This window comes from Ursus maritimus, unplaced genomic scaffold, assembly GCF_017311325.1.
Source record: "Ursus maritimus isolate PB19 unplaced genomic scaffold, ASM1731132v1 scaffold_25, whole genome shotgun sequence".
Classification (NCBI taxonomy): Eukaryota; Metazoa; Chordata; class Mammalia; order Carnivora; family Ursidae; genus Ursus; species Ursus maritimus.
This window is the reverse complement of record NW_024425008.1, coordinates 31545486-31562519: the sequence shown is the minus strand read 5'-3', so window position 1 is coordinate 31562519 and position 17034 is coordinate 31545486. Positions and strand designations below refer to the sequence as shown.

The following is a 17034-nucleotide window of genomic DNA, read 5'->3' as shown; positions in this document are numbered from 1 at the left end:
AAAGAAAGAATTATCTGGCCCAGAATGTGGTCCTGCTGTAGGGAAGGACCATTGACCTATAGGGGGAAAAATCAATAGAAGTTACATATTAGCAGCAAAATTTTTTTCTTTCCTTTTCTCTTTTCTTTTTCTTTTTCTTTTATCTTTTTATCTTTCTTTTCTCCTTCCTTCCTTCCTTCCTTCCTTCCTTCCTTCCTTCCTTCCTTTCTTCTTTTGAAAGGCGGTGTGTTTATTTTGGCTTTTATTTTTTATTTTATTTTTTTAAAAGATTTTATTTTTTATTTATTCGACAGAGATAGAGACAGCCAGCGAGAGAGGGAACACAAGCAGGGGGAGCGAGAGAGGAAGAAGCAGGCTCATAGCGGAAGAGCACAATGTGGGGCTCGATCCCGGAACTCCGGGATCACGCCCTGAGCCGAAGGCAGACGCTTAACCGCTGTGCCACCCAGGCGCCTCTATTTTGGCTTTTAAAATCAAGAAAAAGGAACAATCATTATTATTGAGTAAAACGAATACAAAAACGTGCTTCCATTTTGGTGAAGTTTGGGGTAGAGACATGGGAAGAGGCAGCAAGCTACTCATGGCTGGAAATGGAAATATCCACGTGGTGCTGCATGAGCCCTTTCAGGAAGGCGGGGGATGGTTTGCAGTAGGAAGATTGGATTTGGAATCTTTTACTTGTCTAGCTTCTAGAAGCTGTGATTTTAAGACTTGTGGGGGGGGGGGGGGGGAAAGAGAGGTTTTCCGTTCTTTCTCTTGCTCTAATTCGTAAGAGGCTCCTTTCCAGAGAAATCAGTACAGGGATAACCAGGTGGCCAGTGCAGTATGATCCCACTTAAATTTGGACCAAAGGTCAAATCATGCAGCAGCTTCCCAGCTTCATAGAATGCTCTAGGAGGATGGCATTACCTTCTGACCTGTGATTTACTAATGGCAGGAAAAAGGCCCTTCACTGATGAGCCATTTTTCATCCCTGAATTTCAGATCTGTTCCCATACTAGTTCTCCTGGTGTTTCCATCCTGTTCTATCTATGATTTATATTTATGTTTGTTTCAGATTGAATGTCCCTAAAAACAGGTACTGCTCCATGGTCCTTTGGTGTCGATTGCAATGATGAATGAGGTCATGGTAATGTGGCAACACATGTTTACAAATGTCTCCACACTGGTTTGAGAAATAGCTTTGTTTTATGATATTGCAACGATTAATGAAATTAAACCAGTAAGTTTGTTTCAAAGTGGTCTGGATCTTTTTGCTAAAAACTTTAATTTTTAAGAAGCCATGGGTTATAAGTTCACAAGGTATAAAAGGATACACAAGGTACCCAAGGTACATTCAGTGAAAAGCTTCCTCCTCCTGTCCCCCTGTCCTTTTAGAAGAGACCATCATTAGCCATTTCTTGTCATCTCTTCTGAGATAGTCTATTCATATACAAACAAATGTCCATGTATTCCCCCATTTTTTAAGCAAATGGTAGCATATTATAAACACAGTTCTTCTCCCAGCTTTTTCACCTAACATGTCTCAAAGGTTGTTCTATTATCGATATGTTTTTTAAAAAGTATTTATTCTTTTTTTACAGCTGTATAGTATCCATTGTGTATGTGGCTGTCTGTCTTATTGTGGAGAGTTAGGTTTCTCAGCTTTTGCTATTACACATATTGCTGCAATGATAGCGTTACAAATAAGTGGACGTGGAATGTCTAGGTCAAGGTGCATGCTTTGCTTTATTAGATGTTACCACACTTCTCTCTGGAAGCCATAACAACCAATTCTCCCACTAGAAGTCTATCATTATTTCTTCACACTTTCGCCAGTGAACTATGTGATAATCTTTTGGTCTTTGCCAGTCTGCTAAGTGAAAAGTAGTTTCTGGTATAATTTTAATTTGTATCTCTCTTGTTATGAGTGAGGTTGAACAGCCACTTGTATTTCCTTTTCTTTAAACTGTTATTTCAATTGGGTTGTTTATTCTTTTTCTTAGTAATGTATAAGAGTCCTTTAAACACTAAATAAATTAGACTCTTGTCTGTGGTATGTCTTGTGATATCCCACCCCTCCCACCAGTTTCTCGTTCATGTTGCCTTGTGTGTGGTAGTTTTCGTCATGAAGATTTTTTTCTTTTTTTGATTTCTGGGTTTCCTATCTTATTAGAAGTGTCTTACCACTTCCTTATTTTCAAATTTGTCCAGTGGCTCTTGTTAATGCTTTAATGGTTCCATTTTTTATATTTTTATCTTCAATCTATTTGAAATTTTGATGTAAAGAGTAAGGTAAGGATCAAGTTTACTTTTTTCCTGCTGGTTACCTGGGTAGTGTAATACTTTATTAAATAATCCATCTCCTCTGCCAATCCACCCACTGATTTGAAAGGTGCTTTTATCATCTCTAAATTTCCACATGTATTTGGGTCTGTGTTTTGGCTTTCCATTTTGTTCTGTTGATTTGTCTGACTATTCACCTGCCTGTATCATACTATTTAAATTATTACAGCTTTGTAACATAGTGTAACTTTGGTAGGACTAGTCGACCACTTGAACGTGGTCTTTGGATTATAATATTTAATGTGTGTTTTTAGCAAACTGCATATTTCCATAATTCTAGATAAATTGAATATCATCTCCACGAATGTAGGGGACCTTGGATTTGATTCAGTAGCACTGGGGAGCCAGAAGACATTAGTACAAAGTTATCCCGAATTGAGGTTACAAGATGTACTTTCCTTTTTTCAGAGGGCTCTGATAGCTTTGTCCTGTGTTTTCGCTAATCTTTAATAGCATCCAACTGAGGGGCACCTGGGCAGCTCAGTCGATTGCGTGCCCAACTCTTGATCTCAGCTCAAGTCTTGATCTGAGGGTCATGAGTTCAAGCCCTGCATTGGGAGCCTATCTAAAGTAAATAATAGCATCCAACTGAAATGTTACTCCCATTCATGACCTCTTCGCTTTCTTCCCCAAACCCTCGAATAAAGCAAGTGGGATAGCAAAGGAGAGAGGAATCAATACAATTAATCAAAACAACCAACTCTTTCACAGTATTCCCTGTATGCCAGGTTCTGTCTCAAATTTTCTACCTATTTAATTAATTTAATACTTAAAACAGGTGGGTATATATTTTTTACCATACCCATTGCACAGTGAAGAAACTTACACAGGGCTGTGGAGCTTGTAAGTAGATTGGCTCGGATCTGAGACAGCAACTCCACTCTAGAGCCCATGCACTGAAACTCTTTCCTTGGCACGTACACATATGTGTTAACTTCACTGCAGTATAACATAAAACACAGAAAAATGCACAAATCAAGTGTATAACTCAATGAATTTTCGCAAAGTGAGCACACCTCTCTAACTAGTACCCACCTCAAAGAACAGAACACTTATCTCCACAGGAGTTCTCAACGTGCCCCCTCCCAGTCTCTACCCTTTTTCCAAGGGAAACCACCCTCCTGACTTCTCTTACCAGTCTCCTAAGGGTTTCTACCTTCTCTTTCTTTCTATTTTAATCACACTTGTATTCCAAGTGTCATTGGGTCAGTTGCTAAAGTTAAAAATATTCTGTCTTGCAGGAGTGGGGATGGGGGGGGTGTTGGGAGAACACGCTCCCTAGATAAGAGAAATAATTGAGGGTGAAGAGTTAGCGGGTAGTTTTTCTATTTTTCCCTCATTCCCTTTGCCAGTAAGTGTGAGGTTCTGCTCTTTCCACTGTTCTCTTCCCTGGGGACTACATCTCCCAGCAGGCTGTGCTCTGACAGCTCTCGGATTTAAATAGGATTCTGGGCTAAGCTTAGATAGAATCAGGCTGCTGCTGAGCACCCAGCAGCGAGAGGAGCTAGAGGAGGGAGAGGCAGCGCAAAGCCTCCAGGAGTTGGATTCAGACCAGGAGCTTGAACCAGGCTTGGAGTCCAAGTTGCTTTTGCTAAAGCAGCAGCAACTAAAGAAGTTGAAACGATGCTGGCTGTCTTGGGACTGCTCACCACCTTCCTTTCTTTCCTGTACTTCACAGCTCCATCCATCAGGTTTGTCTTATTTCAGTAACTCATGGAATATTTTGCAAAGCCCTGGATTGGGAGACACGGAGCTTGTAAGTAGATGAGTTCTCAGCTGCTGAAAGAAGAGAAAGGGATGGAGGCTGAGGGAGGGAAGGTCAGGGCAGAAAAAGCAGGAAGGAGGTCGTTAGGAACATCTGGTGGAAAACGGGAAGGAAGCACCTGAGGCTGGGAGAGAAAGGGCTTGTTTGAATGCTGAGGCTAGTGGACAGCTGACCCTACGAAATCGCTTGACAGACAACTGAGGTGGGAGTGCTTGCTCTTTCACTCTATTCCCTTGGGTTTCTCTGAAGGTCCCTCGGTCCTTTCTTCCCTGCCTCTGATCAAGGTGGCCCTGCTGGGTTACTATGGGAGGTCATTGCTGAGGGACTCAATGTTAAGTACCAGGCATTTTGCAAAGGAAACAATTCTCTTACATTTGAAACTACCCTCAACTAATGATTTGGGATGGGTCTTCTGCTGTGGGATGTCTGAAGGTGTCATAGAAATGTGTGTTCTGAGTGAAAAATTTGAAAATTGCTGACAATAAAGAAGATTAAATGAACATACCAGGAACGGACTGTTGCCCTAGGTCCTGGCATAGAAACCTGGGTTTAAGTTCCAATTTTGCCACCATTAGCAAGTGACTTGAACTTGTTTGACCCTCAGTCTTCTCCACTGTAAAATGGGGCTAATGGTGGAGTGGTCAAGAGGATTAAAATAATTTCTCTACAGAAAGCTCCTAGCCTAGTGTCTGGCAGTCAGATGATGCTCAGGAAATGTTAGTTCTGCCCTGCTCCCATCCTCTTTTGTGGAACTTGTCAAGTCAACTTTATGTGAGAGGATGCTCTCTGCACAGACATCTGAACAAAGTCAGTTTCTCTCTGTGCGCAGATGGCTAGAATGGAATCTAGTAGGACGGCGGAAAACCTCTGAAGATGTCGGCTCTCTAAAACTGGAGAAGAAGCCAAAGAGCCGTATTTGTAGTGCTGTTAATCAATTACTCACTGTTGATGCTTATTAAAGACTTAGGGCTCAGGACCCCTGATTCCACTAATGCTCGTCACCCATACGTTTTGAATGCAGGTTAGAGGAGGAAGCTGACCTCTGGGAACCTCTAGATGAGAGCTAGGCATCTGTGTTATCTCACAAGGAAGGTCTCCATTGGCCCTGGCTCAAGAGCACTTATTCAGTTCGTCCAAATGATCATTTGTAGTTTCTGGGCACATGACCTTCCAACCTGAGCTGCTGAGCAGGATGCCTAGTGGGAAAACAGTGTCCCCTGAAGATTAGCTTCTTTGAGTCTCTTGATGACAACTTAAAGAAATTTCTCTTTGAGCTGGATGGATTTTATGTTGATCTCGGCCTGGAATTGGGAAGGATGGTGCATGAATGCTTTTGTTTCCCTTGCCTATAGGAAGTTCTTTGCTGGTGGGGTTTGTAGATCAAATGTGCAGCTTCCCGGGAAGGTAGTGGTGATCACTGGCGCCAACACGGGCATCGGCAAGGAGACGGCCAGAGAGCTGGCTCGCAGAGGCAAGTCCTTCCCCTCTCGTGTTCATAGGACAGTGCCTCCTGCCTTTCTCACTGGGGGTTCTGTCCACATTTCCTTGTCTTTCCTTCTGGGCTTGGAGGTTCTGGCTAGGAATTCAAGGAACCTGGAATTCAAGTCCAGCTCTGACACCAACTCACTCTGTGCTCTTAAACGAACTTTCCTCCCTTCTCCTTCCCTAGTGTATATGTCCATGTATAATATTGGTCAAATCAGTTATTCTAAAAGGAGGTACCAAGAAACATTAAATACCAGTGTGTAAAAACCAGGTTTCCAGCCTCGGGTTAAGCTGACAGCAAAGGGACTGAGCATTTCTACTTATGAGAATCCTGAGGTGGCAACATAGCCACTCACAGTTTAGGGATGGCTGGGCTGGGAGAATGCTCTGTCCCGTAGTCGCAAGCTTACAGTCCTCTTTTTCAGCCTTGGGTCTGAACGCATTGCCCTCTCTTCATTTTGCCCCAGGAGCCCGAGTATACATTGCCTGCAGAGATGTACTGAAGGGGGAGTCTGCAGCCAGTGAAATCCGAGCTGATACAAAGAACTCCCAGGTGCTGGTGCGGAAACTGGACCTATCTGATACCAAATCCATCCGAGCCTTTGCTGAGGGCTTTCTGGCAGGTAAGGTCCCTGTGAGTAGACAGAAAAGCAGGAAGCTGGGTATGGGAGTGGCTGCTCCACCCTGCGCCACCTGGGACCCTACATCAGAGCCACCATGGATCCCACTGGACAGGTTCTGCCACCTGAACCGGCAGGGCGAGGATTTGGTGGTGGACGAGCTGGGCAGGATCCTTATCACCCTTTTCCTCAGCAATGAGAAAGCTGGGTTCTCTGTCTGGGCTTGCTCCTTGGCATCAAGGTGTGGCCCTGATGTCAGTCTCTTCTCTCATCCTGAGAATCAACCTTCTGGGGCCACAGGCACTAGCTGAAGTGCTGTTGCCAGAATTCTTCTGTATCTTGGAAAATGACTAGTTTCCACCAAGGCCTGTGAAATTCATGAACGACAGAGACCATGTCTGTCTTGTTTTATGGCTATATGTCCAGTGCCTAGCCAAGTGGGCCTGGCCCAGAGTCGGTACTAAGTATACGTTTGTTGAATGAATGAATGAATGAGTGAATGAATGAATGAATGAATGAATGGAGTGGTGTCCAGGAAGATATCAGTAGCTAAATTTAGAAACCCAATGACAGCGTTTATTAAATATCACTGAGATAGATCCGAGGGCAAGGAGAAAATACTCATGATTGCAACAGGCAGCTAGTGGGCTCCTTGCTAACTACAGGGTCTTCTTGGTTTTTGCTCTATAGAGGAAAAGCATCTCCATATTCTGATCAACAATGCAGGGGTGATGATGTGTCCATATTCTAAGACAGCTGATGGCTTTGAAAGCCACTTGGGAGTCAACCACCTAGGTAAGTTTGTTTTTTTTTTTTAAGATTCATTTATTCATTTTAGAGAGAAAGGTAGGGACTGCAAGTGGGAGGAGGGTCAGAGGGAGAGAGAGAATCTCCAGGAGACTCCCCACTGAGTGCAGAGCCTGATGCAGGGCTTGATCTCAGGACCCCAAGGTTGTGACCTGAGCCAAAATCATGAGTTGGCTGCTTAACCAAATGAGCCCCCAGGTGCCCAGATAAGTATTTTCAAGTGATTGAAAAGCAAGACAAACCCCATCTTGTTTTCTGTACGGAGATGACCCTATACGAGTGTTGAGAATCTCTAGTGGTCCTCATAGACCCCAGGATTCCAATACACTGGACATACTGGTTTTTTGCTATTTTTCCACTGACCAGTACAGAAAAGCGAGATCCTCCTACCTGTACCGTTAAGAAACCCCAGAACTTGGGAGATACCAGGAAGAAGAATGTCATTCTCAGCTGGGTCTGTGGTAGTGCAAGGCTTGCCAAGCAGGTTCAGGCATGGTGGGTACAGTAGTTTGTGTTCGGCTGGAGAGGGTCACATCTGTAACTGAGGGCCAAGCAAGTCAAGGGTCAGACAATGGAGGAGGCAGACCTTGAGGACCTAAGGTATGAATGAGGCTGGGGTTCAGAATTCAAGGTGATAGCTCTAGTGAGGAGATCATGGAACATGTTCTCTGGTCGTAGGCAAATTATTTCCCCTGACTATTCCATCCTTCCTTCTGTACATGAATGTACCTGGACCATCAGTTGTGTAATCACGGCCGAAGGGTGGTCATAAGCCAGCAGGTGGCATTTCTCCTGACTGGGCAGAGGGACAAATAAATACAGATTAAGTCTATTGCCTTACCTGTAGTCGAGCTCTGGGCCTTGCCTTGAGGAATACACTAGCTCAGATGACCGATCATTTGCGCTGAGTTATCACAGTATCAAAATTTGTTCATACCCAGAAGATAGTGAGCTAATGCTGAAATCCTACCATCGGCTTCCACCCCTGGAGCCAGGGCTACCACTCCACTCTTCGATCTCCCTTTCTGGCTCTCCTCGCAGGCCACTTTCTTCTCACCCACTTGCTCCTGGAGCGGCTGAAGGAGTCTACCCCTGCACGGGTGGTAAACCTGTCATCAGTGGTTCACCATGCTGGCAAGATTCACTTCCATGACCTCCAGAGCGAGAAGTACTACAGCCGAAGTTTGGCTTATTGCCACAGCAAGCTGGCCAATGTGCTTTTTACTCGTGAGCTGGCCAAGAGGCTCCAAGGTATGTCTAGAGAAAGGGCCAGGGCTAAGATAGAAAAAGCAAGGTCTTCTGTTTAGATTAGAGGTTCACAGAAACTTCTGAAATCAAGATGTCAACCATGCACCTGTCAGTGGTAGATTTATACACTAAGGAGAATGAGATTATAAACAGACTAAAAACAATTCTTGTCCTCTCGAAGCTTAAAATGAAACAGGGGTTAGGAATCTATAAAATTACCTTACATTTATTTTTATTATTATTATTATTTTTAAAATAATTTTTATTTTGTTATATTAGTCACCATAGAGTACATCCCCAGTTTTTGATGCAATGTTCCATGATTCATTATTTGCATATAACACCCAGTGCACCATGCAATATGTGCCCTCCTTATTACCCATCACCGGCCTATCCCAGTCCCCCACCCCCTCCCCTCTGAAGCCCTCAGTTTGTTTGCCAGAGTCCACAGTCTCTCATGGTTCATTCCCCTTTCTGTTTTACCTTACATTTAGGTCACATCTTATCTCCTATCTACTATGTCATTTGACTTTTCACAACAAACTCTTGTAAGAGGCAGAGCAGTTACTATTATTACTATTTTGTGGATCCAAACTGAGGTTCAAAGAAGTGGCCAGCCCAAGGTGATATGGCAAGTGAAGGAGTCAGGACTGGAATGTGGGAACTCCGCTTTAAGTGCAGGGTGCGTCTTTCTGTGAGTGCGATCTGCTGAGGTTCTTTTTGGTGAGTTAAGGAACAGAGCTGCCGATGCCTGGAGTCAGACAGCTCAGGCTGGATGTCGGCCCCTGGGTCTGACCACACAGCAGCCACATGTGGACATGGCCGTGTCCCTTTAACTTCCCCTGATTTCATCCCCTCAGCTGTACAATGAGGGAGTCTTCTCTTAATCCTATGATTCTGTGCTCCCCTGAAGTTTTCGCCGAGCTGCTGGCTTTGACACCTGCAAATCTGGGAACCATTTGTCACCTGGAATAAGTCAGAGTCTGGGAACAATGGTATTTACTATCAGAGTGCAGAAGGTAGAAGAATAAGGTAATTATTAGAAGAAAGAATAATGATAATAATAATTGAGGGTTTTGTATGTGCCCTTTATTATACATGTCTAAACTCATTTCATACAACATTCCTGAGGCAGTTTTCCCCCACTCTACAAATGAGGAGCTAGTTCTGGCTCATCACAGACATACTAAGAAACTTGACCAAGCAAGTTTCCTAGCCGAGCTAGGGCTCAGATGCAGACAGTCTAGCTCCGGAATCTATGCTCTTTACTCTTCGTCAGAGTTCAGCCCTTGGCCCTGCCGCCTGTTAGGTACGCCTGGGCAGTTTACATAGCCTCTCTGTGATGACAGCTCAGGTTCCGCAGCTGTGAATGGGCATTCTCCAAGCCTCTGAGAATGAAATGAGATAATGCCCGTGAAGCAGATAGCACAGCCCTTGCTCATAACAAGTACCAAAGATAGTAGAGGCACCAGGGGGTGCCTCGGGGTCATGTTAACCTCCATCAACCTCCCTCAATCTACACCCCATAAAATGCACTTGCCCAGCAATTGCAACTCAGAGCGAGGTCCTAGCCTCCTGCCTTCCAACTAGTTGCTTCCCCCGAGCCCGTTCTATAGAAATTTCATGGATACCACTGTTAATAATTAATAGGCCTCCTCTCCTCCTTCTACTGCTACTACATGTGGTTGTTTCTGTTATTAATACTTAGGCCACAGAGTAAAAGTGACGTTGAAATAGAAGGACCTTCGGTCAAGCATTCCTTGTGAAGCACAGAAGGCTGAGAAGGCTGTAGATCTTCCTGGGAGAGATCAGTTAATTACTCTCAGATTCTACCTGGCTAGGAGAGGCACCTTCCGAACCTGGGGTTTCGTTCTCAGAGTCTCTGCTCATTTGTGCATTTCGCTGCAGGAGGTGAGCTGCTTCCTTGGGCTTGGATGTGCCCCCAGACTAACTGCGCTTCCTTTGCCCTAGGCACGGGCGTCACCACCTATGCTGTGCACCCAGGCATCGTCAGCTCTGAGCTCGTCCGACACTCCTTCCTGCTGTGCCTGCTCTGGAGGATCTTCTCCCCCTTCATCAAGTCGGCTTGGGAGGGGGCGCAGACCAGCCTGCACTGTGCTCTGGCTGAGGGCCTTGAGCCGCTGACCGGCAAGTACTTCAGGTGCGCGGAGGCGGTCCTGGTTTTCTCCATCCCCTGGGGATGTGGTGAGGCGCAGGGCTCCCTGGGCTCTGCACCCCACCCTAGCGGCCAAGTTGGTGCCCGATCACGGAACCCAGGTTTGGGTTGGGCCTGCAAACCAAGTGCTGTTACTTTTCCAAGGGAGCTTACATCAGAAACTTGGCAGCTGTCGCTTTTATGCTTCTGTCTTATATCTGTGTGCCACATTTTTAGGTAAGCTTTGTAGCTTTCTGAGAGCTGTTAGAAAGGACTGTCCCTGTTGGTGATGCTTCGCAAAGAACATTAACAGGCCCTCTGGATCCTTTCTCTCCTCCTTGAAGCTTTTGACTGACTCCTTTCATGAATTCTTTAATACCATTTAGCACAAAGCACTGGGGCAAGGTCACCTCTCTCCACAGTGAACTGTCTCCCAGTGGTGCCAAGATTGGCACCATCAGTTGGAATGCAGAAATAGACATTTCACTGTTGAATCTCGCCACAGACACAATGGGCAAGCAGAGGTTGGGAATAAAAGGAAGCCCAAGATTAAATCTCCTTCCCATTCCATGACTTGATCCATCCCAATCTGTTATTCTGTCCCATTTATTCAATGTTGTTCACTGGCGCACTATTTATTTATTTATTTATTTATTTAAGATTTTTATTTATTTGATAGAGAGCGAGCACACGCACAAGTGAAGGGAGGGGCAGAAGGAGAGAGAGTGGCAGACTCCCTGCTGAGCAGGGATCCTGACCACCCGGGGCTCCGTCCCAGGATGCCGGGGTCGTGACCTGAGCTGCTTCACCAGCTGAGCCACCTGGGTGCCCCTGGTGCACCGTTTATGAAGTGAAGCATTGGCAACAACCTCAGTGTCCAACAACCAAACAATGGATGGGGGCTCCTGGGTGGCTCAGCTGGTGAAGCATCTGCCTTCCGCTCAGGTCATGAGCCTCCCTGCACAGCGGAGAGCCTGCTTCTCCCTCTGCCCCTCACCGCACTCATGCTCTCTCTCTCTCAAATAAATAAAATCTTTAAAAAAAATAGAAGAATGGGTAAATAATAATAGCTAACGTTGCTTGAGCTCTCAAAAGTGTGTGGTACTCTTCTAAATATTTTTACATTCATATAATCATCACAACTCTAGGAGGTAGATAATAATATTATCCACATTTTACGGACAAGGAAACTGAGGCACAGAATAATCACGTCTTGCTTAAGGTCATATAGCTTGTAAGTAGTAGAGCTGGGATTTAAAGCCAGGCAGTCTGGCTGCAGAGCTGTGCTGTTCAGGGTGGTGGCCACTAGCCACGTGTGGCTATTAGCTCCTGAAATAGGGCGCGTTCAAACTGAGGTGTGCTGGAAGCGTAAAAGGTGCACCACATTTTGAAGACCTAGTATGAAAAAAGAAATTTAAAGTATTTCATTAATAATTTTTTTATATTGATTACATGCTGAAATTATTTGGCTATGTTGAGTTAAATAAAATATATTAATAAAATGCAATTCACCCATTTACTTTTCCTCTTTAAAATATACTTTAAAAATTTTACTAGAAAATTTAAAATTATGCCGTGGGTCACATCACATTTCTCTCAGACAATGCCACCCTGAGATCTGGGTGTTTGACAACACTGCCATAAGTATGTGATAAAATATTATGCAGTCACTAAAATATTTCCAAATGATATTCAATTAATGGGAAAATGTTGGTGATATAATATTGTGAGGAAAAACTGCAATACAGAACTATATAAGTATTCATTGTAAATACATCGAGACAGTCTGGAAGGATATACAGCAAACCCTAAGTAGTAGTTACTTCCAGGGAATTTGAGAAAGAGTCAGGGGAGCATGAAGGAGGATTTTAACCTTTTAATCCAGGTATTTCCTCATTAAAATTTTTTTAAAGATCACACATGTCTTATCACTTGTATAATTAAAATATACATTTTTTAAAAGATTTTTTTTTAAGATTTTATTTATTTATTTGACAGAGATAGAGACAGCCAGCGAGAGAGGGAACACAAGCAGGGGGAGTGGGAGAGGAAGAAACAGGCTCACCGTGGAAGAGCCTGATGTGGGGCTCGATCCCGCAACGCCAGGATCACGCCCTGAGCCGAAGGCAGACGCTTAACGACTGAGCCACCCAGGCGCCCCTAAAATATACATTTTTAACAAGAGAAACATATCCTGCCCCATCCTAGATACAATATGATCCCAGTTCTGTGTAAAAGGAAGAGAGAAAGTCTATATTCATAAACAAAGCAAACGAGAGGGTAAGAAAAAGTAAGTAGGCTTTTCTTCCCTATCAGCATCGCATTTTTCCAAGTGTCGTACAGAACTTTTATCATTAAAAAAATACTACTTAAAGAAAAACACCATGAGCACTGTGTTCTGCCCCCACCTCCTCATCCATCTGGCCCCCTCCTCCATCCCCTGCTCCCTCCAAAACAAAAGAAGACAGGGTGCTTAGGCGGGGGTTTGTGGGGCACAGGTGGGTGTGCAGATAGAATTCAAGGGGTCTGTGAAGTTGGTTGGGAAGATTATTGTGTCTTCAATTTCAATAACCTCCACCTGAAATTTAACATTTCCTTTGATGACAAATATAGGCCATAAACTGCAGGAGTAGCAGTGATACTTCACCAATGAAACTAAGTATTTTCATGGCACATGGCAGTTGGTGCAGATGTCTTACAGTGTCACTTCTGCTCACCATTACTTCAAAGGGCCGTGGCTGTTAGACCCAGCACAAGCTCTTGTTATAGAATATATTAACAAGGAAGCCTCTGTATTACTCTATTCTGCACCTGTTTTTCAAATATTTTAAAACTTCATTTCAATACAATTAGTTCCTTTTCATCCAATATATCTTACACATTTGGAAACATATCCTGAGAAAGAGGCCACCAACTTTTCCAGACTGTTGTTTTCCACTCCTGGATGTTTATGCTCTTTCTCTGCCCTCCAGTGACTGCAAGAAGGCCTGGGTGTCTCCAAAATCTCGAGATAACAAAACGGCCGAGCGTTTGTGGAATGTCAGCTGTGAGCTTCTAGGAATCCAGTGGGAGTAGAGCTGGTGGAAGAGCCACAGCCTTATTGGGCTTAGGGCATGCCTTACTGAAAGGAGACCAAGGAGAAGGCCACCTCAGAAGGACCATCCTCCTGGCTTGCTGCTGTTGAGAATCCTACCCTGCTCTGATTCTCCCAACTCTTCTGGAAACCTTTGCACACCCAACTCTCTTGTGAGGCTGGTTCATGGCACAAGATGTTCATACCTATGGAGCATTCTTCTCCAAGACTTGCAGAGTCAGCTGCCCTCCCTGGGCAGGAGGGCTGGGCAGATTGCCAGGCTGGGCACAGGGATGGCAGAAGAGCCTAAGAAATTAGGTCAGTTTCCTCACCAATACCAGAAACGCCAGCCAGCATGCCCAGCTAAATGACAGGAGCGTCAGCGGGACATACTATATCTCCAGGGACTATAGACCCAAACTCTGGCCTGATCTCTTTCCTCTTTGAGATAACTAGTCACAACTCTGGAGGCTAGAGCAACTCTGGCAAATCTTGGCTTATCCTTGACCAACTTTGGTTTCTTTCTCTGAGCATCCTGGAGCCACTGTATGAAGCAGGACCTTTCCATTTTCTCTTTCTGGTTCTTTTTAAGAAGTTGAAAAATTTTTTTTCTGGCTTTATTGAGATATAACTAACATAATATTGATTAAGTTTGGGGCTTCTCATTTTCAATCACATAGATGGTTTCTTTCTACAAAGTTCTCTTTACCTAAAATTTTAGAGAAAATAAAGACTGTGCATTCATCTTATTGCCTTATTTATTTTGTCAGGGTAGCCAGGGAGAAATGGAACAAAGTGGGGAAGCCAGCCTTCTAGTTTAGTGAGCAGTATCTCACCCTACCCACCCACCTATAACCTTCTTACAATATTGCATCTAGGTGAAAAATAAGATGGTTCAGTTGGATATTTTCTCTAGTTTCTTCCAGCTCTCCCATTTTATCATCAAAGATGTAACAGGGGGACTTAAACAGATGCTGATCTCCACTACAGATTAAGGCCAGAGGTAATATAGGACTTCATTTAATTTGATACATGGATGCAGAAAAACCAGCCCTGATAAACCCTCAACCTAAAATTGTGGCTCTTCTCTCTCCTGGCCTCCCTTCCTCTCCTATGCTTGCCTCTGCCACCTGCTTCTTGCCTCAAGGGCTCAGGTCCACCAAGAAGAGGCAGGTGCGCATGTGCCTGATCTTCACCCGACTGACAAAAAAGTCATGTTATTGGTTCTAGTTCTAAACCAGGGAACAAAAATGCCCTTTTCTTCCACAGCAAGGAGACTTTTCAATAAAACCTTTGTATTACATAGATTTTCAAATAGATCAAGGCATAACAAGTAGTATCATGAATCCCCATGTACCTACCCGTCATCCAGCTTCAACATGGTTAACGTTGTGTCAATCTTGTTTTGTCTATTTCCCCCATGACGTTTTTTTCTGGGGGTGAGGTGGGCTATTCTCAAGCACATTCCAGACATTGTACATTCACCCATAAATACTTAATGTGAGTATCTAAATAAGAACTTTTGTTTTTTTACACAATGACAGTGCTGTTGTCACTCCTGAGAATATTAATAATTCTTGAATGTAAGTTAATTCTTGGAGTTCAAGTTTCCCTTGTTGTCTCACAACTGTCTTTTTAATGTTGGTTTGTACAAATCAGGGGAAGAGAAACTGTCCTGAAAAAAGATGAAACTTTTCTTTCCTGAAGCCCCAGCAAATCTCCTTGTGCCTCATTGGCCTGAATGAATAGTTAATTGGCTTAAGTCAATCATTATCCACGCCTGAGCTGGGGGCCATCCCACCCACCCCACCCAGTGGGGAAGAATAGGAGCTAACATAGAGCACTTATATTAATTAGGATTAGCTACCCTCACATGAACTCTCTGGGGTAGGTACTATTTTTATCTCCATTTTACTGATGAGGCACGGAGAAGTGAAGTACTTGCCTTTGTTCATACAGCTGGTCAGTGGTGGAATGGACCCAGGTAGTCTGACTCCAGAATCCGCTCTCTTAATTGCTATGCTCTATTGCTTACCACGGTGGAGGAAGCAACACATTCCCTCAAGGAAAAATCCAAGAACATGAATGGGCAAAGGGGCAGGTGGGGGGGGCGGGTAATGGGGAAGCAACCAATATATGTTTACTACTGCGACTTACAATCTGTGCCTCACAGGCTGTTGGATCCAATGAAAAGCCTGGAGAAGAATAAAGGGGAAAAAAAGAGATGAAAAAACAAAATGGGCGAAGACCATGCAAGGGTGGGAGATAGGGCTGGTGAAGAGCACGCAGGCACGGATGATCCGGGATGTGTCCTCTGGGCTGGAGGGACAAGCATAAATCAAAAACCAGGAGTGGGGGCTGTGGAAGGCAAGCATGCAGAGCTCCTCTCTGCCCAGCAAGGAGGACAAGCAGATCATGGGTGTGAGAACGAGGACTCACACCTGTGTGCTTGCTTAAGCGCTAATAAGCAGTGGCACATTGAGGCAAGAGGGGCGGGTTTGGGGTGGGGATGTTCATGTGTGTCAGAGGGGGCTGGCTGTAGGCGGAAGAAACAAAGACACATATGGACTGCAAGGAGCTGACTCCAGCTGCCACACCCAGACAACACTGGGGTTGGGACTGGTGGTGTACGGCTCTTGAGTAAACCCGCTCCTAAGGCTGGGTTCCTCCACTGTCACACATTCAAATATAGTCATTTTTATTAAATACGTGTCTTCTATGGAACATCTTTTTTCACAGAGAACACAATGTTAACACATTCAAAAGATTGTTCCTTAAAATATATAGAATCCTTACATAATGTGTTTTTAGAATCCTTTGGACTATTACATTTTATAAACTTCCCATGTTTGCCAGGTTACTTGCTAGCATGATTGGCTTAGTGAAGGTCATCCCATTCTTGATTTGCGTCAAATATCTGAAACCTAAAAAAACCTTTTTGTATGTTTTCTAAGATACTCAGGGGCCATGCGGCTAATTGCTGGGGGGCAAGGGGCTTTTAGACTCAATCTGGAGTACAGGGGTTGGGAATAGTGAAGGAGCAGAGCCTAGACCTCAGGGCCAAGATGGCAGCTTGAAAGTAAGATCCTCAGGGTCTAATGCTAGGAGGAGGCCAGATGAGCTGGGCAGACAGATGAAGGCAATTTGCATGAGAATCTGGCACCCAAAAGACTTTGCTCTCCCTAGTCTAATGGCCTTAGGAACTTTGGGAGCTGAGGGCTAATCTTAAGGTCATGGTGTTTGGTGGAGAAATCCTTCCTCTTGAGCTTTGGAGTGGGGGTGGGGCCATTCCCTGCATTATCACCTAACCCTGGTCTCTGGAGAACATAGAAATTGCTCCAAGCAACTTCCCTAATCATAACTTCCATACGATAGATCCCTTCCTTCCTAAAGAATGACTCTACTTGAAATGTGCATTATTTCCTGCCATCCTTGGCAGGTGGCACAGTTCAGCCAGCTCAAAGTGGCACAGGGCTGGGTGTGGTTACTCCTCACCACAATGCTATACTGCCTTTCACCTAAAGAAGCCTGTGAAATGTTATTTGGCCAGGGAATG

General features: G+C 44.4%; 1 protein-coding gene across 1 annotated transcript; it reads left to right on the top strand.

Moving 5' to 3' along the window:
- The first annotated feature begins 3856 nt into the window (after nt 1-3856).
- On the top strand, nt 3857-14722 carry RDH12 (retinol dehydrogenase 12). Its single transcript, XM_008700510.2, has 7 exons — nt 3857-4016; nt 5443-5561; nt 6043-6198; nt 6886-6990; nt 8044-8253; nt 10222-10411; nt 13378-14722. The coding sequence occupies exons 1-7, from the start codon at nt 3949-3951 to the stop codon at nt 13478-13480; spliced, it is 951 nt and encodes a 316-aa protein (XP_008698732.1). The 5' UTR covers nt 3857-3948; the 3' UTR covers nt 13481-14722.
- Nucleotides 14723-17034: the final 2312 nt, after the last annotated feature.